At 37.2% G+C, this 27,210-nt stretch overlaps 1 protein-coding gene across 2 annotated transcripts in view; it reads right to left on the bottom strand.

Moving 5' to 3' along the window:
* Positions 1 to 27,210, bottom strand: part of LOC128233704 (PHD finger protein 14-like) — a 53,151-nt gene that overhangs the window by 12,580 nt on the left and 13,361 nt on the right. For both annotated transcript variants that reach the window (XM_052947518.1, XM_052947517.1), the window contains exons 6-17: positions 20,789 to 20,874; positions 19,361 to 19,517; positions 16,165 to 16,220; positions 13,425 to 13,536; positions 12,591 to 12,685; positions 9,948 to 9,990; positions 9,547 to 9,687; positions 8,418 to 8,493; positions 7,057 to 7,151; positions 6,067 to 6,163; positions 3,522 to 3,628; positions 8 to 103 (exon numbers count right to left, since the gene is read on the bottom strand). In XM_052947518.1, coding sequence (XP_052803478.1) covers positions 8 to 103; positions 3,522 to 3,628; positions 6,067 to 6,163; positions 7,057 to 7,151; positions 8,418 to 8,493; positions 9,547 to 9,687; positions 9,948 to 9,990; positions 12,591 to 12,685; positions 13,425 to 13,536; positions 16,165 to 16,220; positions 19,361 to 19,517; positions 20,789 to 20,874 — 1,161 coding nt within the window. The remainder of the gene's footprint in view (positions 1 to 7; positions 104 to 3,521; positions 3,629 to 6,066; positions 6,164 to 7,056; positions 7,152 to 8,417; positions 8,494 to 9,546; positions 9,688 to 9,947; positions 9,991 to 12,590; positions 12,686 to 13,424; positions 13,537 to 16,164; positions 16,221 to 19,360; positions 19,518 to 20,788; positions 20,875 to 27,210) is intronic.

Below are 27,210 nucleotides of genomic sequence, written 5' to 3' on the forward strand. Positions count from 1 at the left end.
CACTCACATTTTCAGCGAGATCTGATAAAAGCGCCCAGAGTTGTTGCCCCTGTTCCAGTACAGTCATACCTGGGCCCTCTGTTCGGGATGAGTCCTTCAACAACTGTAAACATCAATGGCCATGATATAAAACTGCTAAAGAGTATTTAAAATTGATCATCTATCTCTAAATACAAAATCTGACTAATTTAACCAGAGTCGGTTCCTTTGGATTGTACAGCTTGCTGTTTGTGTTTGGCAAGTAATTTACGATTAAATAATGACATTCTCCTAGACACTCCTTATAAAAAAAAATGGTGTTAATACTGTATAACATGCATTGGGTTTTTACGACGTTTTTTTTTCAATATTGCACTCTAACGCTCTAACTGGGTTATATATTTTTATTTTATATACAGACTTATGGTATTAGTAACCTTTCTTCAGCATTAAATACCCCACTGTAGAAGATTTTACCATTTTTTAATCACAATTACTAATTTTTAAAATGTGAATATAATGAGCGATTAAACTTTATTTGAAATTTAAAATTCAATTCCCATGTTTTAAGTTTTTACAGCATAAAGATAGCATAAAAACCGAGAATTCAAAACATTCATTTACAAAAGAAATCTGCAACAGTTCATTTTCTTCTTCTTCTATTGATCCATAAAACCATGGATGATAAATCAATTGTTAATAACAGGCGCAATCAAAAACCAAGGAAACCAAAAAAACAAAAGTCAGCTATTTTTGGGGGGAACATGTTATCAAACATTAGAGTTATATTGTAAGTTGGAGCCAAATTCCTAATTATAATAACAAGGATGTCTATAAAGGCACCATATATATCCCTAGACAATGTCTCTTCACTCTCGCACAATTGCCTGTCTTCCCAATACATGGCAGTGATAATCCAAGAAATGTAAGTAAATAGACATTTAAGCTCAATGGTGGTATTTTTCCATGAAGGGAGAAAAGCTTGGAGATTTCATTGATGGCTTGGTCGGAGACCCACAACTTGCTCACGAATTGGTTGATGGGTCTTCAATGGGCTCTCCCAATTCCCTCTGGGTGTATGTGATCATCAATGCTTTCAAAGAGGGGAGACATTGACTTGCTCACACCTTGGCTGATGGATGGCCAGATATGAAGAATCTCCAGTGGGCTATCCTGATTCCCTTGGGGTGTATGTGATCATCAATGCTTTCAAAGAGGAGAGACATCAACTTGCTCACAAAATGGTTGGTGGATTACTAAATATAAAGAATCTTCAGTGGGCTATCCCGAATCCCTTGGGGTGTATGTGATCATTAATTCTTTCAAAGAGGGGAAACATTGACTTGCTCACAAATTGGTTGACCGATCACCAGATATGAAGAAACTCCAGTGGGCTATCCAGAACCTTAGGGGTGTATGTGATTATCAGTGCTATTAAAGGCCCGAGAGCATAGCTTTCTGTCATTATGTATAAGAGTGTATGTCAAGAGTGCTGAGGAGCAAACACCGAAAGGGTCAGTCTTAATGGGGCATAACTTGCCAAGCATTAAAGTCAGAGTTACGGGCCTTGCTATGTAATTGTGTATTCACTGGCAACATATGTACCAAGTATCATTTGAATACCTGGAATCTTTTTTTAGTTATGGCCAAGGATAAATTGAATTAAAACTTGCAAATTAACATTATCATTAGACTGTGATTCCATGTGTGATTCAATGCCACACTTACACAATCATTAGACTGTGATTCCATGTGCAATTCTATGCCACACTTTTACAATCATTAGACTGTGATTCCATGAGCAATTCAATGCCACACTTACACTATATATAGGCTGTGATTCCATGTGCAATTCAATGCCACACTTACACTATATATAGACTGTGATTCCATGTGCAATTCAATGCCACACTTACACAATCATTAGACTGTGATTCCATGAGCAATTCTATGTCAAACACTACATTTAGGATGTGATTCCATGAGCAATTCAATGCCACATTTACACTATATATAGACTGTAATTCCATGAGCAATTTTATGTCAAACACTACATTTAGGATGTGATTCCATGAGCAATTCAATGCCACACTTACACTATATATAGACTGTGATTCCATGTGCAATTCAATGCCACACTTACACTATATATAGGCTGTGATTCCATGTGCAATTCAATGCCACACTTACACTATATATAGGCTGTGATTCCATGTGCAATTCAATGCCACACTTACACTATATATAGGCTGTGATTCCATGTGCAATTCAATGCCACACTTACACAATCATTAGACTGTGATTCCATGTGCAATTCTATGTCACACTTACACTATATATAGGCTGTGATTCCATGTGCAATTCAATGCCACACTTACACTATATATAGGCTGTGATTCCATGTGCAATTCAATGTCACACTTACACAATATATAGACTGTGATTCCATGTGCAATTCAATGCCACACTTACACAATATATAGACTGTGATTCCATGTGCAATTCAATGCCACACTTACACTATATATAGGCTGTGATTCCATGTGCAATTCAATGCCACACTTACACTATATATAGACTGTGATTCCATGTGCAATTCAATGCCACACTTACACTATATATAGACTGTGATTCCATGTGCAATTCAATGCCACACTTACACAATATATAGACTGTGATTCCATGTGCAATTCAATGCCACACTTACACTATATATAGGCTGTGATTCCATGTGCAATTCAATGCCACACTTACACTATATATAGGCTGTGATTCCATGTGCAATTCAATGCCACACTTACACTATATATAGGCTGTGATTCCATGTGCAATTCAATGCCACACTTACACAATCATTAGACTGTGATTCCATGTGCAATTCTATGTCACACTTACACTATATATAGGCTGTGATTCCATGTGCAATTCAATGCCACACTTACACTATATATAGACTGTGATTCCATGTGCAATTCAATGCCACACTTACACTATATATAGACTGTGATTCCATGTGCAATTCAATGCCACACTTACACTATATATAGGCTGTGATTCCATGTGCAATTCAATGCCACACTTACACAATCATTAGACTGTGATTCCATGTGCAATTCTATGTCACACACTTCATTTAGGCTGTGATTCCATGTGCAATTCTATGTCACACACTTCATTTAGGATGTGATTCCATGTGCAATTCTATGTCATACTTACACAATCATTAGGCTGTGATCCCATGTGCAATTCTATGTCACACACTACATTTAGGCTGTGATTCCATGTGCAATTCTATGTCACACACTACATTTAGGCTGTGATTCCATGTGCAATTCTATGTCACACACTTCATTTAGGACATGATTCCATGCGGGATTCTATGTCACACTTACAGAATCATTAGGATGTGATTCCATGTGCAATTCTATGTCACACACTACATTTAGGACGTGATTCCATGCGCGATTCTATGTCACACTTACACTACATTTAGGACATGATTCCAATCTTTTGTCACACTTATATAATATAATTGAGCTAACCTGATCGTACTGTTGCCGGAGAGTGGCATCCTGTTTGCGGAGTTTCACATGTTGTTTCTCCAGTTCCCGTAGGTCAGCCTTCATCTTCTCTATGCGTACATTCCGGTCTGAATAAGTATCACCACATGTGGTAGTTAAGTTATCAAGGGATACGCACAACACACAGTCATGTAACCCCCTTTTACTTTAATATTTATATTGAGTTTATATTGAGAATAAGCTGTAAATTGCGTTCCATATAAGATATGGGCTTTGCTATGTATGTTTGTATTCACTGGCAACATGAGTACCGAGTATCATTTGAATACCTTGAATGTTTGTTTATTAATTATGGCCAAGGTTAACTTGAATATTCTTTCAAGAACGCTTTTACCTTTCAAAATGGCTGACATTTAAGGGACACGTTCACGCTTTTTCGGGTCAGACAAAGATTTTTTTTATTTTGTAAATAAAACATCATCAAAAGATCAGGTTAGAGCTTTATTATTAAGATTAATATAACAAGAGCTGTTGTAGGACAGCGCGCTCGACTGAATGCTTCCTTGTGTTAGATATGAATATAATAATGATTCAATATGTGCCTGCCAAAACAATAAAAAAGTAAAATCAAAAAGTTAAAAGGAAATGCCGAAATGTGATGAAACCAGGGTTTCAATGATTGACAGAAGACTTTCAGTCTTGGTTGTGAAGGTCAGTTTCTATTTTTAGTAACAGTGTCCTTGATCTTGTCCCAAATGCAATTCCATGGAAATCTTAAGCCCTTCCTACATACCAAGTTTGGTCACAATATGTCAACCCTAATTAAAGTTATTCATTACAAAACAGTTATCTATTTTTAGTAACAGTGACCTTGACCCTAGCGGCACAATATTCTTTGTATGGTTGAGCTAAAAATGTGACAGAAAACACTCAATTTTGCCAATAAGCCTTAGTTACAACATTAATAATTGAATTATCTAAGGCTTGGATTTACAAATTTTCTGGCCTTAAAGATCATCAAATGTGTATTCATGGTTCGAAGAAACTAATGTGCTAGTGGGCACAAGTGGTGTTGCAGTTTCCAGAATGTATTTTCATAAACTACACACATATTCAGACGAAAAGATAAACTATAATTATTATTTCATTTGCCTTCATTTAATCATTTTTCAAAGATAGACATGATTAACAAGCATTTTAGTGCACACTTTTATAAAATCTAAAGCTAGTGAAATTTCTTTTGCCATTAGCCTTTCTACTAGAGTAACAAGAAACGCTACAATACAAGGAAACCAGGTTTTTAATGATTGACAGAAGTACTTCTGTTTTAACTGTTTTCTATTTTCAGTAACAGTGACCTTTACCTTGGCCCTAGAGGCCTCAAACTCAATCCTATGAAAGGTCTCCATCAACTCTACCTGACTAAACAAATTTAGGCAAATTGTTTTATAGTATATGGGTTGGTGTCTTTTTCAGCTAATTTGGACCCCAAAAGGGTAAATTTGCTTCTGTCGGGGGGGGGGCATAAATAAACTGGCATTACTTAAAAATGAATTCCTCTGGGGGTTAAACATTAAAATGGAAAAGCCCTAAGTAAATAATCCATCTAGACAGGGTTCCGAAAATGTATATGTAACAGACTCAAACATACATGTATTTTAGGAGATATGCATACATTGAAACTGTGCTGTTTTGTTACATGTTATACAAAAAAAATATATGGCATAATGAATAACTGACATAACTTTGAAATTATTATCTCTGCTTGAATAGTATTCACTCAGTCACAGATGCATACTCAAACTATAGCTCCATATTTGTGAAATAAAGTGGCACATGTTACCCGGTACATAACTTAAGATAAAACCAAAACTAAAATATATACTGTGCAATACCAATACATAGTAAGAATCTAATGTATTCCACAACTTGACCATTCACAAACCTAAACAGCACAAAATCAGTAATGAGACCAACCTGCTATTATGACCCTTTTCTCAAAGTCCCATATGTAGTCTGAATAGAGGGGTGTTACTGTACATCCATATAATTTGTATGGAAATAAACATGTGCTTCTGAAATCATGCGACGATTATCTTTACAAGGTTTCTGTATAATCGTGTGTGTAATACTCCGCCCACCCTGCCCCCGCCCCACTATCCAAAATCCCCCTATTCAATTAAACTAAATATTAATAACGTTTGTGTACCGAAATACTTTAAAATGTAATCAAAGTTAAATAATAATAAACAATATACATGGTAAATAACCTTGAAAATGGCAAGGAAGGTTAAATATCATATGCAGAATTTGCATTGTAGTTTAAGGGTAGGCAAGGGGTGAGGGTGGCCAAGTGGTCTAGGTGTCCGCCTCTCACCCAAGAGGTCGTTGGTTTGATCCCAAATAGGGATACTTTATCATTGTATAATTACACTTTTACCGGTTTCTGCCCAGATAGTGATTCTATTAGCTATCAGATTCTTCACAACTGAGCAAAATACATTAGTACAGTATATACTAAGGGTAGACAGCCTTACATAGTAATTAAATATCACCCCTCACTCACCTAGATAGTAAGTTACATATTCCGTGGACAGGGCCGGGCCGGTGTGTGATTTCTTTCTCTCCTGCTGTTTCTCTGTGGCATGTACAACATGGGTCGACTGAAATGATTAACATTTCACAATTAATAGTTAAAAGACTAATCTACACTGTTCACCTGCCTGCGTCATCTACACTGTTCACCTGCCTATGTAATCTACACTGTTCACCTGCCTGTGTAATCTACACTGTTCACCTGCCTGTGTAATCTACACTGTTCAACTGTGTAATATACACTGTTCACCTGTGTAATCTACACTGTTCAACTGTGTAATTTACACTGTTCACCTGCCTGTGTAATCTACACTGTTCAACTGTGTAATCTACACTGTTCACTTGTATAATCTACACTGTTCACCTGCCGTGTAATCTACACTGTTCACCCATTTATTCTACACTATTTACCTGTGTATTCTACATTGTTTACTTGTGTAATTTACACTGTTTACCTGTGTAATCTATACTGTTTACCTGTGTAATCTACACTGTTCACCCATTTAATCTACACTGTTTACCTGTGTAATATACACTATTTACCTGTGTATTCTACACTGTTTACCTGTGTAATTTACACTGTTTACCTGTGTAATACACACTGTTCACCTGTGTAATCTACACTGTTTACCTGTGTAATCTACACTGTTTACCTGTGTAATCTACACTGTTTACCTGCATAATCTACACTATTAACCTGTGTAATCTACTCTGTTTACCTGTGTACTATACACTGTTTACCTGTGTAATCTACACTGTTCACCTGTGTAATCTACACTGTTCACCTGTGTAATATACACTGTTCACCTGTGTAATATACACTGTTCACCTGTGTTATATACACTGTTTACCTGTGTAATATACACTGTTCACCTGTGTTATATACACTGTTCACCTGTGTAATCTACACTGTTCACCTGTGTAATATACACTGTTCACCTGTGTTATATACACTGTTTACCTGTGTAATAATGCCCATGAGTTCAGCCTTTCTCAGCATTTTCTTCACAACAGATGGACTTGATGTGAGGAACCGGACCAGTTTCTGGGGAGGTACTGTAAGGAAAGGATGGAAATAATTGACCCAAGGAGACAATCTGAACACCTTAGGCACTATCCAACTGACATGACCTCGGAAAATAATACCGATCTTTAAACAGAGTCCATAGTGGGAGTGCCCATATTGAAAGTGTTTTCACCCATCAAGGAACATATCAAATTGAACACATGGTGAAGAGTATCAAGCTGTTTTTCTTTTAATTTGAATCTTATTTGAAGTTTCCCTCAAGTGTTTAAACCCGAATCAAAATAATTCATTTCAGGACATTGCTTATGTTATTGAATGGCTCTACTTAGCATAATGATAACTGAGTTAACTGCTGGCAGCCTCATCACAACTTCCTATACCTTGAAGCCTATTTACATGGTCTATTCCGAAGCGTACCGAAGATTGCGGTGTTGTTACAATTGTGAACGAGTGTTAACTTTAAAGGGGTTAGACACCAGATGGTCCCAAAATTATTTTACATTAATTCCATGAATTAAGCCTAGAATTGTCAATATGAGATAGTATAGGTTGATACAACATCGTTTTACATGATTAAAATAATAATTTGTAGCTGTCCCAGCTGAGTTGACCCGTTTAAAATAGCGCATAATGGCTTCCCAGTTTATAGTGTGTATATCTTACTTGTGAAAGTCACGTTATTAGTATAGATACATATACAGACGCTATTTTTAAATCAACTGGGATTTACATGGTAGACAAACCAAGTAATTATTAAATTGGAAATATTTGCAAAAACTGCAAATTTGAAGATACATGTGTCGTTAGCAATGTGTTACATCAGTAAGTAAGATTAAATGCGTTGGACACAATGTTATCATTTTTATGTAAGTTTTTGACAATTTTCTATTTTTCTTGCAATTGTATCATCTGGTGTCAAGTCCCTTTAAGAAGTATGTTGGGTATTCACAACAGCACCACAAGTATTTGCCATGGCTGTTATTGTTATTCATCTGAGGGGCATAACTCAACAACTCTTAAAGTAAGAGTTATTTGCCTTGCTAGAACATATGCATATTGTCTCTGTGAACAAGTGATCAAACTTTTGGCCAAGTTTTGGCTAGATTTTAACACAAATGCTTTAACAGTACTTCACTTTTTTTAATAATGTCACTTTTATTGAACAAAATCATTTTGAGTTAATTCTTGTTATTGTATTTATGAACTTGTAACTATGCTGATTAAAAAATAGGACAAGTCTTAGCTAACAAGGGTTACCCATACTATAGTCATATATCTCTGAACTTTTGTCTTACCCCAAGATGGAGGCCTTTCCGCCTTGGCTATGTTGTATTTCTGTCTATGCTTCATCAGTTTTCTTCGAAAGCGAACCTGTGAAATAATGAACCTTTTATCCAATAAGCTGAAATAAATCCATCCAATGAAATTATTAGAATTTGATAAATTTATACCAAGGGAATCTTATCTTATCATGAAATTTTTAGTATAATCTAACCTTTTCCCGTTCATTAAGTATATATTTCTCAGCGTGATGTCTCATATGACTCTGAATAGCCAGGTAGTTACGACATTTAGCACTCATCGTTATCTAGTCTGTGTTATCTTATCATGAAATTTTTAGTATAATCTAACCTTTTCCCGTTCATTAAGTATATATTTCTCAGCGTGATGTCTCATATGACTCTGAATAGCCAGGTAGTTACGACGTTTAGCCCTCATCGTTATTTTGTCTGCGTTATATTGAAATTTTAGTGTAATCTAACCTTTTCCCGTTCATCTAGTATATCATTTTCAGCGTGATGTCTCATATGACTCTGAATAGCCAGGTAGTTATGATGTTAAGCTCTCATCGTTATCTTGTCTGCATTATATTGAAATTTTAGTGTAATCTAACCTTTTCCCGTTCATCTAGTATATCATTCTCAGCGTGATGTCTCATGTGACTCTGAATAGCCAGGTAGTTATGATGTTAAGCTCTCATCGTTATTTTGTCTGCGTTATATTGAAATTTTAGTGTAATCTAACCTTTTCCCGTTCATCTAGTATATCATTCTCAGCGTGATGTCTCATATGACTCTGGATAGCCAGGTAGTTACGACGTTTAGCCCTCATCGTTATCTTGTCTGTGTTATATTGAAATTTTAGTGTAATCTAACCTTTTCCCGTTCATCTAGTATATCATTCTCAGCGTGATGTCTCATATGACTCTGAATAGCCAGGTAGTTACGACGTTTAGCCCTCATCGTTATCTAGTCTGTGTTATCTTATCATGAAATGTTTAGTATAATCTAACCTTTTCCCGTTCATTAAGTATATATTTCTCAGCGTGATGTCTCATATGACTCTGAATAGCCAGGTAGTTATGATGTTAAGCTCTCATCGTTATCTTGTCTGCGTTATATTGAAATTTTAGTGTAATCTAACCTTTTCCCGTTCATCTAGTATATCATTCTCAGCGTGATGTCTCATGTGACTCTGAATAGCCAGGTAGTTACGACGTTTAGCCCTCATCGTTATTTTGTCTGCATGTAGCTTGCAGTATGCGTAGAATGGGTCAGCTATGTCCTGGAAAAAAGAGTAAAACATATTGCAAATCCTCAGCAAAGTGTGAGTTTGTAAAACTCGTCTGATCCACCAGCCAACTCTTGATACTATTTGAGTTTGATTAATAAGAAATTCACAAAAGACAAACATTAAAGACTAAAAAGTCATCCATAGGAAACAGATGTCCAATCTTCCAGCCATTTTCACAAATACTTTAGAAAAATACACACACACACACAAACGGAATTAAAACATATTATGTTCAGAAACCAATGCAAAACCTCATCTGGTGACGCCTCTGACAACAGTCCATTTCTCTGAGCACTGAAATGGACAAGATATTTAGAATTACTCGCACAACTACCGGTAATGCTTCAAGAAACACTAATTTCTAACCATACTTTTTGTACCTTTCTTCACCAATTAAGTCACAAAAAAAAACATAAAAAATACTTTGCACACACACATATATTGTCTATGAAACATGTGCATCTGTGTTTTGTTTCAGGGTCTAGAAGCCTATATCACAACAATTTCCTGTATTTTCTTGTTTCGACTTGTCTTGTATTTTATCATATACCCATCATAAATCCACATGTAATACATAATCGCAAAATATTTTAGTCCATATTCCATTCCAGTGCTATAGGGCCGTATTCCACACTGCTAATGTGACACCATTAACATATCATTGCACAATGTTAATAAAGTCAAACAACTAAATTGTGCATCATTTAAATGACATTTATTACAAAAATATGTGTCTTTTGAGTGATTTAACCAATAATGAATATATAAGGGTTATTAGTACTGCATTTTGATCCAGAATGTCCCATTCAACTGTTGTGGATTTTTTCAAAAGTTAATACAACTTGCAATGTCTTGTATCAGCATGGCATGTCTTGCCATGAACTGTACAGTCTTGTCTTTGATTGTGTTACTTGTCCTGTCATGTCCTATCATATCCTGTCTGGTCATATCTTGTCATGTCTTGTATCATTTTGTCATGTCCTGTACTATCTTGTCATGTCTTGTATCATCTTGTCATGTCCTGTACGCTCTTGTCATGTCATGCCCTATCTTGTCACATCCTATCTTGTCATGTCCATTCTTGCCATGCCCTGTCCTATCTTGTCATGTCCTGTACTATCTTGTCATGTCCTATATTGTTGTGTCATATCTTGTCATGTCCTGCCCTATCTTGCCCTGCCCTATACTGTCCAGTCATGTCCTATCTTGCCATGTCCTGCCCTATCTTGCCCTGCCCTATACTGTCCAGTCATGTCCTATCTTACCATGCCCTGCCCTATCTTGCCCTGCCCTATACTGTCCAGTCATGTCCTATCTTGCCATGTCCTGCCCCATTTTGCCATATCCAGAACTATCTTGTCTTGTCCTGCACTATCTTGCCATGTCCTGAACTATCTTGTCATGTCCTGACCTATCTTGTCAAATCCTGACATATCCTGTCATGTCCTGCACTATCTTGTCCTGCCCTATCTTGTCCTGCCCTTTCATGTCATGTCATGTATTATCTTGCCATGTCCTGTCCTATCTTGTTTTGTCCCGTTCTATCTTGCCATGTCCTGTCTTATCTTGCTATGCCCTACCCTATCTTGCCATGTTCTGAGCTATCTTGTCATGTCATGTCCTTTCCTATCATGCCATGTCCTGCACTATCTCGTCCTGCCCTATCTTGTCCTGTCCTATCTTGTCATGTCATGTTTTATCTTGCCATAACCTGTCCTATCTTGTTATGCCATGTATTATCTTGCCATGTCCGGTTCTATCTTGCCATGTCCTGTTCTATCTTCCATGTCCTGCACTATCTCGTCCTGCCCTATCTTGTCCTGTCTTACCTTGTCATGTCATGTATATCTTGACCTGTCCTATCTTGTCATGTCATGTATTATCTTGCCATGTCCTGTTCTATCTTGCCATGTCCTGTTCTATCTTGTCATGTCATGTATTATCTTGCCATGACCTGTCCTATCTTGTCATGTCATGTATTATCTTGCCATGTCCTGTCTTGTCATGTCATGTATTATCTTGCCATGTCCTGTTCTATCTTGCCATGTCCTGTTCTATCTTGTCATGTCATGTATTATATTGCCATGACCTGTCCTATCTTGTCATGTCATGTATTATCTTGCCATGTCCTGTTCTATCTTGCCATGTCCTGTTCTATATTGTCATGTCATGTATTATCTTGCCATGTCCTGTTCTATCTTGTCATGTCATGTATTATCATGCCATGTCCTGTTCTATCTTGCCATGTCCTGTCCTATCTTGTCATGTCATGTATTATCTTGCCATGACCTGTCCTATCTTGTCATGTTCTGTTCTATCTTGTCATGTCACGTATTATCTTGCCATGACCTGTCCTATCTTGCCATATCCTGTCCTTTCTTGTCATGTCATGTATTATCTTGCCATGTCCTGTTCTATCTTGCCATGTCCTGTCCTATCTTGCCATGTCCTGTCCTATCTTGTCATTTTCTATCTTGCCATGTTATGTCCTATCATGCCATGTCCTGTCCTATCTTGCCATGTTCTGTCCTATCATGCCATGTCCTGTCCTATCTTGTCATTTTCTATCTTGCCATGTTCTGTCCTATCATACCATGTCCTGTCCTACTGTCCTATCTTGTCATTTTCTACATTGCCATGTCATGTCCTATCATGCCATGTCCTGTCCTATCTTGTCATGTCATGTCATATCATGCCATATCCTGTCCTATCATGCCTTGTCCTGTCCTGTCCTATCATGCCATGTCATGTCTTGTCTAGTATTATATCGTCTTGTCCACACAAAACGAAAACAGCTGAAGAATAAAAAATAACCTGACAACAAACAAAGCATTCACCTACTAATAATCAAATAAGAAGACTATTCATTTGAATCAAATTAATTTGTTACGTACCATGTGACATGAAAGTAGCTGCGACACATACCGGCATCACAGCTGACACACACTCCCGTCCTGGAGAACCTCGAGTCCTCGCACAGAGAGCACTCCTACAGTACAAAGTCTTACCCATAATATCAACCAAGTACCGCAAACTAACCCTTATCATTCAGTTTTGCATCCCCTGGGGTATAATTCAACAATCCCCAACCTACGTGAAATACGCACCTCCATTTTTTTAGGACACCAAGTTTGGTGATAAATTCAGAGAGCAGACACTGTAAACACATATTTTGCCAATTCTAGGGTAAAAACTCTGGGGTGACTGGGGAGACATGGCTGGTTATCGAACCGGACCAAGATAATTGGACCATACCCCAACGCAATTATAGCCTAGTATATAATTCATCAACTTTCTTTCTGTAAAAAAAGCTGGATAAGCTAAAAAAGGGGAAAAACATTTGTAATCCTGAATATTTGGTAAAATGCATGTATCAACAAATCTTAAAGTGACACTCTTATTCAAAATCAATACTTACACATGTATAACAAACATAAATTTTGAGTGATAAACCTTTAACTATTTAAAAAAACTTGAGAACATGAAAAAATAGATGATTGGTGAGTGCTAAAAGATTTACTGTGATCTGCTATTGTCTCATGGGATAGAAATACCATGTTTTCTGCCCCATTCTTTTAAAATAAACACAGCATCCTTCATAAAAACCATTGTTTTTGACATTTTTTCATCCTTTTTGGTATATTAAAACAATTGAATTAATTGTGAAAAATCTCTTTTGGGAGTAAGAGTGCATCTTTAAGCTCACATATTTGCCTTTCACAACTCACCCTAAGTCCCCACTTGGAGTATGGCATCTCAAACAATGTAACAGGTGACAGTTTGTCCACATCTCCAAAGGCCACCCCAGGGGTGTAGAGGGCACATACCAGGTGAACCCACCTGTGAAAAACAAGGGAAATTGACCATTGGGTCTAGTAAAACATGGAGTTTAATATCAAACAATGTTACATGTGATATTTTGTCAATATCTCTGAGCCAGAAATAACAAACAAGGTAAGCCCGTCTGAGAAACAACGAAATATAAATTATTTATTGAATATACTAGTACTCAAAGAGGCCACAGATGTCCAAATCCCCGAGTACTAAAATGATGCCTCACTCTCCTATATGGTTAAAAAAACTAAATAAATATGAGACAGAATAAAATTGCAAACAATACTGACCTTCTTGATTAAAAGACTGCTTGAACAAATTTAAACTTCCCATTTTTTTTAACTCCTTAGATTTTCAACTGTGAGAAACAAAATGGCTCCTAGCTGGCAGACTTATATCCTGCTTTTACACAAGCCTGTTTGATAGTGGGAAAATCATATAACTTGCTTACATGTTCAAGTCATTGAAATTTTATTTTGTACCATGTTTAAACGTGATATTCTTGTTTTTGTCAATACACCGACTCTCGTGTCAGACCAGTAACACAAGGGGTGGACCTTAATTGTGCTATATCTACTGCACGATTAAATAAAACTGCTATTTACTTTGACACACGCTAGTTATTGAACATTGTCCTTGACAACGTGGTACAGTTACTTCACCTACTACCCTTGTGACTGACTCAAGAGCTCGTGTATAAATTCAATTACTCATATTGTTGGTGATGTAGCTATTATATATGTATCTTATTGCCGAGTAAGAATATTTCTAAAACCAGAGCTGTCACAGTATGTGACGAATGCCCCCGATTGTGACATTGACCTATGAACAAGGTCAGTACATGAAAAGTTGATCTTGCCTTTACATGTCAAATACATATGGCAAGTTATTTTAAATTGCCTCTAAACATAAAAAATACCACCCATAGTTGACAACCAACACTGTTATGTCCTTATATATGCAGCATTCCATTGTGAATAAACACCCAAGTGTGACCTTGACCTTTGAGATAGGGACACCGGTCTGTCATACGACACATCGTCTTGGTATGTGGAACACATGTGGCAAGTTATTTTAAAATCTGTCCATACAAGGGAAAGTTACAGTCCGGACACGACAACCTATACTCTATGTCCTTATATGCAGCACTCTGTTGTGAATAAACACCCAAGTGTGACCTTGACCTTAGAGGTAGGGACACGGGTCTTGCACGCGACACTTCATCTTGGTATGTGGAACACATATGGCAAGTTATTTTAAAATCTGTCCATACAAGGGAAAGTTACAGCCCGGACACGACAACCTATACTCAATGTCCTTATATGCAGCACTCCATTGTGAATAAACACTAAGTGTGACCTTGACCTTAGAGGTAGGGACACGGGTCGTTCACGCGACACGTTGTCTTGGTATGTGTGGAGCACATGTGGCAAGTTATTTTAAAATCTGTCCATACATGGGAAAGTTACAGCCCGGACACGACAACTTATACTCTATGTCCTATATGCAGCACTCCATTGTGAATAAACACTAAGTGTGACCTTGACCTTTGAGGTAGGGGCACGGGTCTTGCACGCGGCACGTCGTCTTGGTATGTGGAACACATGTGGCAAGTTATTTTAAAATCTGTCCATACAAGGGAAAGTTACAGCCCGGACACGACAACCTCTACTCTATGTCCTATATGCAGCACTCCATTGTGAATAAAGACTAAGTGTGACCTTGACCTTAGAGGTAGGTACACGGGTCTTGCACGCGACACGTCGTCTTGGTATGTGGAACACATGTGGCAAGTTATTTTAAAATCTGTCCATACATGGGAAAGTAACAGCCCGGACATGACAACCTATACTCTATGTCCTATATGCAGCACTCCATTGTGAATAAACACTAAGTGTGACCTTGACCTTAGAGGTAGGGACACGGGTCTTGCACGCGACACATCGTCTTGGTATGTGGAACACATGTGGCAAGTTATTTTAAAATCTGTCCATACAAGGGAAAGTTACAGCCCGGACACGACAACCTATACTCTATGTCCTATATGCAGCACTCCATTGTGAATAAAGACTAAGTGTGACCTTGACCTTTGAGGTAGGGGCACGGGTCTTGCACGCGACACGTTGTCTTGGTATGTGGAACACATGTGGCAAGTTATTTTAAAATCTGTCCATACAAGGGAAAGTTACAGCCCGGACAGGAGTTATTGAGCCGGACACACGGACGGACGGACGGACTGACGGACGGACAGTGCCATTTCAATATGCCCACCTTCGGGGGCATAAAAATAAACAAATGAGTATATCAATCCTCAAAATGGCGGAGTTGGGAGAAAATGAAAATATCTGATACATAATTAAGGATTTCTCTGTCAGCTTACTATGATTGGTAAATACAGTTAAGTCACATGCTAGATTTATCATTTTGCTATTTGATTTGTATGTACTGTTGTAGTAATTTGCTCCAAGAATAAGAGTTGAAATGAATTTGGTGAACATTCCCTGGTAAATATCCTGGTCCGCAAAATATCTGGCATGGGTCGGGTTAAACACAACTAGGTCTATATATATTCGAACCCCGCATGATAAGGGTTAGTAAGCTGAACACAATCTCTTCATGACATTGATCACCTACTTGCCAGCATCTGTCTCCTTGAAAATTCCACCCTCATTCGGACACAGCTCACAGTCCTGTAATAGTATAAATATTGATGAAAGTGTGTGTGTTTGGACACCGCTCACAGTCCTGTAATGGTATAAATATTATTGAAAGTGTGTGTGTTCTGACACAGCTCACAGTCCTGTAATGGTATAAATATTGATGAAAGCGTGTGTGTTCAGACACAGCTCACAGTCCTGTAATGGTGTATATACTGATGAAAGCGTGTGTGTTCGGACACAGCTCACAGTCCTGTAATGGTGTAAATACTGATGAAAGTGGGTGTGTTCGGACACAGCTCACAGTCCTGTAATGGTGTAAATATTGATGAAAGTGTGTGTGTTCGAACACAGCTCACAGTCCTGTAATGGTGTAAATATTGATGAAAGTGTGTGTGTTCAGACACAGCTCACAGTCCTGTAATGGTGTAAATATTGATGAAAGTGTGTGTGTTCGGACACAGCTCACAGTCCTGTAATGGTGTAAATACTGATGAAAGTGTGTGTGTTCGGACACAGCTCACAGTCCTGTAATAGTATAAATATTGATGAAAGTGTGTGTGTTTGGACACAGCTCACAGTCCTGTAATAGTATAAATATTGATGAAAGTGTGTGTGTTTGGACACCGCTCACAGTCCTGTAATAGTATAAATATTGATGAAAGTGTGTGTGATCGGACACAGCTCACAGTCCTGTAATGGTGTAAATATTGATGAAAGTGTGTGTGTTCGGACACAGCTCACAGTCCTGTAATAGTATAAATATTGATGAAAGTGTGTGTGTTTGGACACAGCTCACAGTCCTGTAATAGTATAAATATTGATGAAAGTGTGTGTGTTTGGACACAGCTCACAGTCCTGTAATGGTGTAAATACTGATGAAAGTGTGTGTGTTCGGACACAGCTCACAGTCCTGTAATGGTGTAAATACTGATGAAAGTGTGTGTGTTCGGACACAGCTCACAGTCCTGTAATGGTGTAAATACTGATGAAAGTGTGTGTGTTCGGACACAGCTCACAGTCCTGTAATGGTGTAAATATTGATGAAAGTGTGTGTGTTTGGACACAGCTCACAGTCCTGTAATAGTATAAATATTGATGAAAGTGTGTGTGTTTGGACACAGCTCACAGTCCTGTAATAGTATAAATATTGATGAAAGTGTGTGTGTTTGGACACAGCTCACAGTCCTGTAATAGTATAAATATTGATGAAAGTGTGTGTGTTTGGACACTTCACACAGTCCTGTAATGGTGTAAATATTGATGAAAGTGTGTGTGTTTGGACACTTCACACAGTCCTGTAATGGTGTAAATATTGATGAGTGGGTGTGTTTGGACACTTCACACAGTCCTGTAATGGTGTAAATATTGATGAGTGGGTGTGTTCTATGAAAGTACATGTGTATTTTTTATGTCCAGTTTGAGGTCCAAGAGTCAGTTTCTAACTTATCAATTTAAAGATGCACTCTCACAGATTGAACGTTTTGACAACTTTTTTTTTTTTTGTCTTGGAGCGAGCCAATTTTTGCGAAAATGCATGGAAACCAGTGATATTAGACTGTTGACAAAAAATTAGATCCCAGATTTTTATGTTTCAGTTCAAAAATTGATGTTTTATGCAATTTTCTTAAACCGTTAGTAATGGTTTCGGCCATAAAACATTAACTTTCAAACAGAAATATGAAAATCTGCAATCTGATCTTTTGTCAGCAATCTTTTATCATTTCTTTGCAGTTATTTACGCAAAAATTTGCTCTTTCCAAGACAAAAAATAAAATGTTGTAAAAACGGTATATCTGTGAGAGTGCAGCTTTAAAGCACAAGGATGAAAGCCTTAATAAATGCAGAAGAACTTACACTAAATGTCATGTTATGATTTGCTAATGCAAGACACAGATAAAGGTTCAGACTTCTATTGAACTTTTATCAATAAATGTAAAACAAACTATACACACTTCGGTTTTTTTATCACATTAAAAAAGCTTCAAAATGCAAAATGGTATAGTTTGTAAAGCTTCATGACTTGTATCATATTTGACCAATGCTTTTAAGACATAGTTTTAAGTGACATTAATATTCAAAATTAATACATTCACATGTATAACAAACATACATTTTGAGTGATAAACCTTTAACTACTTACTAAATAATGCATTTTCGGAAAATATTAATTATTGATAACAGGATTGTAGCTGTGTACTTAATAGCTGAAAACACAAAATGATTGGTGAGTGCTAAAAGATTTAGTGTGATCAACTATTGTCTCATTAGGTAGAAATACTGTGTTTTCTGCACCTTTCTTTAAATTAAACTCGGTATCCTTCATATAAAGAGTCATAGTTTTTGACATTTAGTCATCCTGTTTGGTATATTAAAACAATTGTATTAATTGTGGTAAATCTTTCATAAGGTTGCATCTTTAGATGATGTCTTCGTAACAATGTCAAGGGCAAAATTACATCCAGTCTTACCGGTTTGACCCCAGCTCGTAACAATGTCAAGGGCAAAATTACATCCAGTCTTACCGGTTTGACCCCAGCTCGTAACAATGTCAAGGGCAAAATTACATCCAGTCTTACCGGTTTGACCCCAGCTCGTAACAATGTCAAGGGCAAAATTACATCCAGTCTTACCGGTTTGACCCCAGCTCGTAACAATGTCAAGGGCAAAATTACATCCTGTCTTACCGGTTTGACCCCAGCTCGTAACAATGTCAAGGGCAAAATTACATCCAGTCTTACCGGTTTGACCCCAGCTCGTAACAATGTCAAGGGCAAAATTACATCCTGTCTTACCGGTTTGACCCCAGCTCGTAACAATGTCAAGGGCAAAATTACATCCGGTCTTACCGGTTTGACCCCAGCTCGTAACAATGTCAAGGGCAAAATTACATCCGGTCTTACCGGTTTGACCCCAGCTCGTAACAATGTCAAGGGCAAAATTACATCCAGTCTTACCGGTTTGACCCCAGCTCGTAACAATGTCAAGGGCAAAATTACATCCTGTCTTACCGGTTTGACCCCAGCTCGTAACAATGTCAAGGGCAAAATTACATCCAGTCTTACCGGTTTGACCCCAGCTCGTAACAATGTCAAGGGCAAAATTACATCCTGTCTTATCGGTTTGACCCCAGCTCGTAACAATGTCAAGGGCAAAATTACATCCTGTCTTACCGGTTTGACCCCAGCTTTGCAGGCGTCACAGAACCATGGCTCTGTGCTTGCAGACGACTCAGAACTAGCTGCTGATTGGTTGTCACTGATACCATAGCAACCCTCGTGCACGGCAACTCCACAGTTGTCACACTCAACTATCTCATCATCTGACTCACTGGGAAGAAAAAACACAATGTTTCATTCAATGCATCATGTAAGCCATTCTTCAGGCTGCCCACACAGATTATCATCAATTCTTGGCCCCTAGGAGCTGGCCAGAAAATAATATGAAGTATGTGTGTTCAATATGTTAATATGCCATAAAACTTCTGATAAAGTCACTGTGAATGGGTTAAGGGGTGAGATTGGTCAAGTGGTGTAAGTGTCTGCCTTTCACCCTAAAGGTTGTAGGTCGGATCCCCACCCGGGTGAGAGTGGTCAGGTGGTGTAGGTGTCGGCCTTTCACTCTAAAGGTTGTAGGTTTGATCCCCACCAGGGTGAGAGTGGTCTAGTGGTGTAGGTGTTGCCTTTCACCCTAAAGGTTGTAGGTTTGATCCCCACCAGGATGAGACTGGTCTAGTGGTGTAGGTGTTGCCTTTCACCCTAAAGGTTGTAGGTTCGATCTCCACCCGGTTAAGAGTGGTCTAGAGGCATATGTGTCGGCCTTTCACCCTAAAGGTTAAAGGTTTAATGCCACCAGGGTGAGAGTGGTCAGGTGGTGAAGGTGTCTTGCCTTTCACCAAAGAGTTTGTGGGAATGGTCCCCGCCAGGGATACTTTATCATGACCTCTAAAACAGGACACAGTACTGAGTTCAGCCCAAGAAACAGACTTGAGCACGATTTTAAGCCATCAGCAGTCAAGCTAAATAAATTATAAATAAACTAATGAATTATGGGACTTGTTTGGTGCTTATAAACAGTTGTGATACCCAGTCTAATCATTAGACTGGGTATCACAACTGTCTAATGCCTCTAAACTCTCACTCAAAATCAAATACAACGAAACGTTAGGTGGTTAAAAACAGAATAAATTTCTATACAACAAGGCATTATACGGCATTATACCACATGCCTCAAACACTGACAATATGACTTCAATGAGGATCATTTCACTTGTCCCTGCGTCACACTGAATTCAATGCTCAAAATAATTAAACCAATGAAAGATAATAACAACCCTTTAAAGCCCCTGGATAAATATTCACATGAACTTCTATTACAATACAGATTGTTTTGTTAAACAAGCTTTTTTATTACCCTTTATAAACCTGCCCACAAAGTTTATGGCCCCTTGGACTAGCCTTTTGAAATCTAATTTAAAAGGGGGGGGTCCATACAATAGGGTTTTTAGTACTGCATTTTGATCAAGGAGGTTGTATTCGACTTGAGTCGTGTGTGGATTTATGATAGGCATTATAAAATAATAAAAAATCTGTGGAATATACCTGATATCACCTAGACACACACAGCACACAATGACTTTAACCGGCCTCGAACTGGATGAATCCTCTGGGCTTGGCTCCTCTAAGTCCTGGAAATATCATACACAATAATGAGGACATAAATGATCCCATTTCTAGGAAATAAGAACAATCAGAGCTACATGAAGCTACTAAGAGCTACTTAGAAAACTAAGAGATACTTTATAAGCACTTTGAAATGTAACAATGTAAGGAAATAAATATTAATGGCAATATTTAAAATTCAGAAACGAAGATTATTCTCAAGTTGTTCCTGTTGTATTTGCGCATTTATAGAAAAACCATTCCCGAGAATCTTTGTTGAAATGTGGTCATATCGGATTGTTCATGGAAAATGGGCCTTGATAAAAGCATTATCATATTCAGTATTTCCCCCAGGGCATTATCGAGTGTAGGTACCATCGACTCTTCACAGGCAGAGTCGGACTCCAGAAATGCCATAAAAGTTATGCAATAAACCGGCAAACCAATCTTCATTCTCCCTAAGGCTGTAAAGTTTGTGCTCCATTCAACATTTGGGTGTTAACAGATTAATTAGCAGTGCTTCATTCAGTTGGTGTGTTAACCGATTAATTAGCAGCACTCCATTCAGTTGGGGTGTTAACCGATTAATTAGTGGTGCTCCATTCAGTTGGGGTGTCAACCGATTAATTAGCAGTGCTCCATTCAGTTGGGGTTTTAACCGATCAACTAGCGGTGCTCCATTCAGTTGGGGTGTAAACCGATTAATTAGCGGTGCTTCATTCAGTTGGGGTGTTAACCGATTAATTAGCAGCACTCCATTCAGTTGGGGTGTTAAAGGATTAATTAGCGGTGCTACATTCAGTTGGGGTGTTAACCGATTAATTAGCAGTGCTCCATTCAGTTGGGGTGTTAACCGATCAATTAGCGGTGCTCCATTCAGTTGGGGTGTAAACCGATTAATTAGCGGTGCTCCATTCAGTTGGGGTGTTAACCGATTAATTAGCAGCACTCCATTCAGTTGGGGTGTTAAAGGATTAATTAGCGGTGCTACATTTAGTTGGGGTGTTAACTGATTAAATAGCATTGCTCCATTCAGTTGGGTTTTTTATCGATAAATTAGTGCAAAACTGTACCATTTTTTATATTCTAACTGGGAAAACAATATATTTAAATTGTTCTATTAATTTAAATTAAATAATGTACATTTAATGAGGTTTCTGACTGATCTTTTTATTAAGTTGTTTTTTCACCTTTTAATATATGAAATTACAAAAATCGTGTAAAAAAAAAACCCACACAACAAAAATAAGCAACTGTCGATGCTCCCAAATACTGGCCATTTGTTTTCAAAATGTTGAAATAAAAAGCTGTAGATTAAGGTGCTTTATATTCTTATTTCTCAAAAAAAGTAAAAGATATGTACAGAAGCATGTGGGCACAAGGCGATGTTGAAAAATATCAAATGAAATTGTACCACCTGTGAATGAAATACTACAAAAAAAGGGGGAGGGGACACCCCTCACTAACCCACCCTGTCCAGCCCGCCCTCCGTTTAATAAATCCTGTGGGAAACGCTTATCATATTGATATAAAAAAAAAATGAATTATTTTGATTTGCTGTAGGAATGCATCAGGGATTGAATTTAATGGTCGCTAACTTGCGAATACGAGTAAGAATAAAAAATGTGAGTAAAAAATCCTGGCACTCAAATATTTTTGTGACCACATATAAAATCGAAGACTTCACTCAAAACTGTTCTTTGCGTTTTATAAACTCCTTTGAGGTAGTTTAAAATAGATAATCACATGACTGCATATGGATGCTTGTGGCTGTTTACAAATCTAATTATTGGATATTAAAGTAAGCACCTTGAAGACAATTGTTTTTGTTTTGGTTTGTGATTCGCAGCTGCGAAAAATGGAGAAGAAAATAACCAGATTCTTCACGCAAAAAGGCCTGCAGATGGTGAAAAGGCTGATGGCAATACGGGGATTGACCCAAAGGCCCCCAAGATTTGACTTCTATCGTGGGTACTTTGCAAACAAAAAAGTCTCTGTCTGATCAGGGTTCCCACATTTTTCTGCAAGTAAAATTCTAGACTTTTTCCAGACTTTTTCAAGTTTTTTTTTGCAAATTCCAGACTTTCTCTCAACCTTTTTTTTACAGTTATTACAACGTAACATTTCAGTGAAATATTGTTAACATTTTAACATGCTAAAAATAAATTTATTTGCCATTTTTAACATTTAATAAACAACTTGTTAAATAACATCAAATGTCATTTTCAAAGGGTTTTATTCTCAAAAACAAAACCTTTCACTTTCTGAACTTCTTAGACATTTATTGAACAACATGATTAACCTTTAGCATGCTGAATACTATTGGCCTCTGTGAACAGTGTAAACATGGATCAGCTGGCATGATCAGGGTCTAGGCTATTTGTATTTGCTACTTGGAAACTTAAAGGCTTACCTACTATCTGTGCATAGAACAGTGTGGACCCTGATCAGCCAGCATGGTTTGGTGCCGGCTGATCTCTGTATACAATACCAATTTCCATAATTAGTAGATAAATGCATGCCTAAGGTAAATATAATCAAATATCACATTAAAAAAGTTTTACTCTCTGAACAAAAACTTACTTTCTGGACATTTTTTAAAGCTGCACTCTCATAGATATACTATTTTAACGACTTATTTTATTTTTTGTCTTAGATAGAGAAACTTTTGACGTAAATATCTGCACACCAACGATAAAAGATTGCTGACAAAAGATCAGATCGCTGATTTTCATTTTTCCGTTCGAAAATTTATGTTTTATAGTTTATTAACAGTTTAAGAAAAATGCATAAAAAATCAATTTTTGAACTTAAATATAAATATCTGCGATCTATTTTTTTGTCAGCAGTCTTATATAATTGGTTTTCATGGATTTTCGCCAAAACTGGCTCGTTCCAAGACAAAAGTAAAAAAGTTGTCAAATTGTTCAATCTGTGAGAGGGACTCACAACTTGAACTCATAACATCCAGTGTCATTTTAAAACAGTTTAACTCTCTTTAAAAAAATCTACTTGCATCAGTGAGCATGCAATACAGCTATATCTGAACATCAATCTTCATCAATCCATGTTCTTCGCTTCAACCATTGGTGAAAATGTAAAATAAGTGACTTTTTTGCACAAGTTTAAAACTATTATGATGTCTACTGGCCAAAGAACTGTGGTCTTCTCAATGTCTATAAATACGAGCAAGGTCAGTCTAAAGGCATCATTCATAGATTCACACTTGAATAGCAAATATCTGTTAGGCTGTGTAGCACTTCCCAGACTAGTGAGATCATTGCAATTAGCATTCATGTATGTTATTGACAGCGTATGTAAAGTTTATTTTAATGAACTAGGGCCAATTTCACGTTTAAAATAACTTTCGATGAATGCAGAGATCGCTAATATCCATGATCAATAGCATACTGTAGATTAAAAAGATCATTGTAGATAGCATCCACGATACTTACTGACAGCGTATAATAAAGCGAATCCAGACAAACTGCGGCCAATTTCTCGTTTAAAATAACTTTTAAATGCAGACCGCAGTGCAGACACAGCTACTAATCATGATCAATAAACGCTTACATGTGGTAACGGATACCTTCTTAGTCTCGATCATTCAGCCGCTCTGATCAGAGTCAATTCAATACAGAACGGTGTTAGATGCAAGCGTCTAGATGATCGAGACTACTTACTTTTACTAGTTTCGTACCCAAAACGGTAGTACTTTTAGTACTTTTCCCGGCTTTTTCCCGATTTTAACCTATTATCGCAAAATTCAAGGCATTTTCACGACCGGGAACAGACTTCGATCTTCCCGACTTTTTCCCGTTTTCCCTGTAGCGTGGGAACCCTGTCTGATCCTATGGCACCTGTCAGAACCATCAAAAAATGGAGCTGAACATCAAACATTTGTTAAAACAAAAAAGAATGATGGCAATGTTGTTGTCAAAATGTGCTGTTTATAAAGAATTTGCCAGCAATAAAACATTTACTGTAAGCACTATAGTCTTTTAGTGTTTATTTAGTAATCACCAGCTCTCACCCTGCCCACAATACTTGCTAGATCCTCCATGCTGGGGCCAGTTGTGCAAAATACATTACCATCGAGAAATGTCACTGTAGTAATTTGAAAGAGAAAAGCATCTGCTCTGTATAGGATTTGAACCTATTCACCCCTACTTGCAAGTGTGGTCCTCAACCCAACTGGACCTACCAGGTTACTCAGAAGCCTTGAATCACTTGAAGTCACTATACTCCTCCCATCTTTACTTTTTGAAAGTATAATCTATGGTGGGGAGGAGTGTAGTCAGTCACTATTAGTGATTCAAAGCTTTTGAGAAACCCGAAGCTTAGTTAGCCCGAATGGGTATATGACTTAGACTATGTATAAATAAAAAAACAAATAGTAAAAGTTTATAATCATTCTTATCTCAGTTCACTTGCTAAACAGATGTACATAATGCAACAACAAAACAACTTAATAATTAGGTAACTTACAGCAACTTACAGCGACTTACAGCAAGTAAAACAGCCTTTCAATAATTGCTAGTTGAACTCACCAGTTTGCTACATGTAGTTGAAAAAAAGTTTTATTTCATCCCTGTGCATTGTTGTAAAATAAATGGTAAACAAATGGCTAATTGAACTTGTCTGGTATAAATTACAAAGATGGGCATCAGGGTAGCAAAAAGTATATCACCCTGACAGAATTGCTTTCCTTGATCTCGTCACTCAATTTCTGTTTAAGAGCGATTCCACTTGGGCGCACTGATTCACTCGACATGTGGCCTGTCCAAACCTTTTCATCCCATCTATTTAAAACAGATGGTAAAACTTAACCTTCAAATATAACTAGGTTTCTTAAGTAAATTTAATGGTGTATCAGTGCTCCATGATCAAATCTTGCTTAAATACGATGATACCAAGCTAAACACAGACAGTGCCAGGGGGGTGGGTTAAGCTTCGGTACAGAAGCTCTAAAATTTAAGTTGATACAACATTTTATTGCATTAAACATATCAGACATGTTTATAGCAAATACAAAATACATACATGTGCAAGGCATGGCTTTAGACACAAATTGTTTTAACAGAAGAGCAGAACATTTGTTTATGGATACAAACAACAACATATTAGTTTCCAAAAAAGATGTTTGCATAGTATATAAATTTTGATAAATTAATTAGAGATTTATTTGAATTGTTAGATAACAAATTAAAAAACTTATGCTTTGTTGGCCACATGTAGTAATATCTTTTAATGTATTTGGCCCTTAAGTATTTTGTACATATTAGTAAAAAGTGATATTCACTTTCAATCATTCCTTGGTTGCAGTAGATGCAAAATCTTTGATGTATAGGTGTATTCTTAGAACTTGCTAGTAGCTCTCAGTGCACAATCTTGGTAGTAATAATGTGTTTATTTGTACTTTCTTATTCCTTTTATATGAAGCAATATTATATTATACAAGTAAGTTTTTCAGCTTATGCTATGAATTTAAGTTATTTCTGATCAATACAAAATTCCTTAAAAAATGCAGCCTCAAAATCATTTTTAAAAACAAGTGCTGCCGTAGGACAGCGCACTTGATAACACCCTGCTTTATATGTGTTTGTCAAAACCATTAAAAAATGTAAAACCTAGAACTCCGCATGTTGGATGTGTCGCCTGACGAATTATTTACTGTCGACATTATAGCTGTTAGATTGGCATTTTATTCATTTATAGACAATAATGTTGCCATTTCACTTTCAAGTGTAGGTGGCATTTAAACTAAAGGTAACAAAGTTAAGCTGGACAAAAACTAACAACAAAAGATAACAAAGGGCAATAACTCTAAAAATATCGAAGCAAGAGATACGATTCTTGTGCGCTGACATTGCCCTCAATAGGATCTATCTACATATTAAGTTTCAGGTTGGTACCTCTTATAGTTTACGATATATGCCCTGGACAAAATTTAAGCTTGAAAATTATTATAGGGCAATAATTCTAAACATATAGATGCAAGAGTTACAGTATTAAGTTTCAAATTGATACCTCTTATATTTTTCAAGATATGCCCTGGACAAAACTTTAAGCATGAAAATTAACAAAGTGCAATTACTCTAAAACTAGGAAAACAAGAGTTCCTGTTACTGTGTACTGCACTTGCCCTCAATGAGATATATCTACATATGAAGTTTCAAGTTGATAACTCTTATATTTATCAGATATACCCCGGACAAAACTTTAAGCATGAAAACTGTTTAACAAAGAGCAATAACTCTAAAAATATGGAAGCAAGAGTAACAGTTCTTGTGCACTGCTCTTACCCTCAATGAGATCTATCTACATATGAAATTTCAAGTTGATACCACTAATAGTTTACA

The sequence above is a fragment of the Mya arenaria genome, chromosome 5 (assembly GCF_026914265.1).
Source record: "Mya arenaria isolate MELC-2E11 chromosome 5, ASM2691426v1".
Lineage (NCBI taxonomy): Eukaryota > Metazoa > Mollusca > Bivalvia > Myida > Myidae > Mya > Mya arenaria.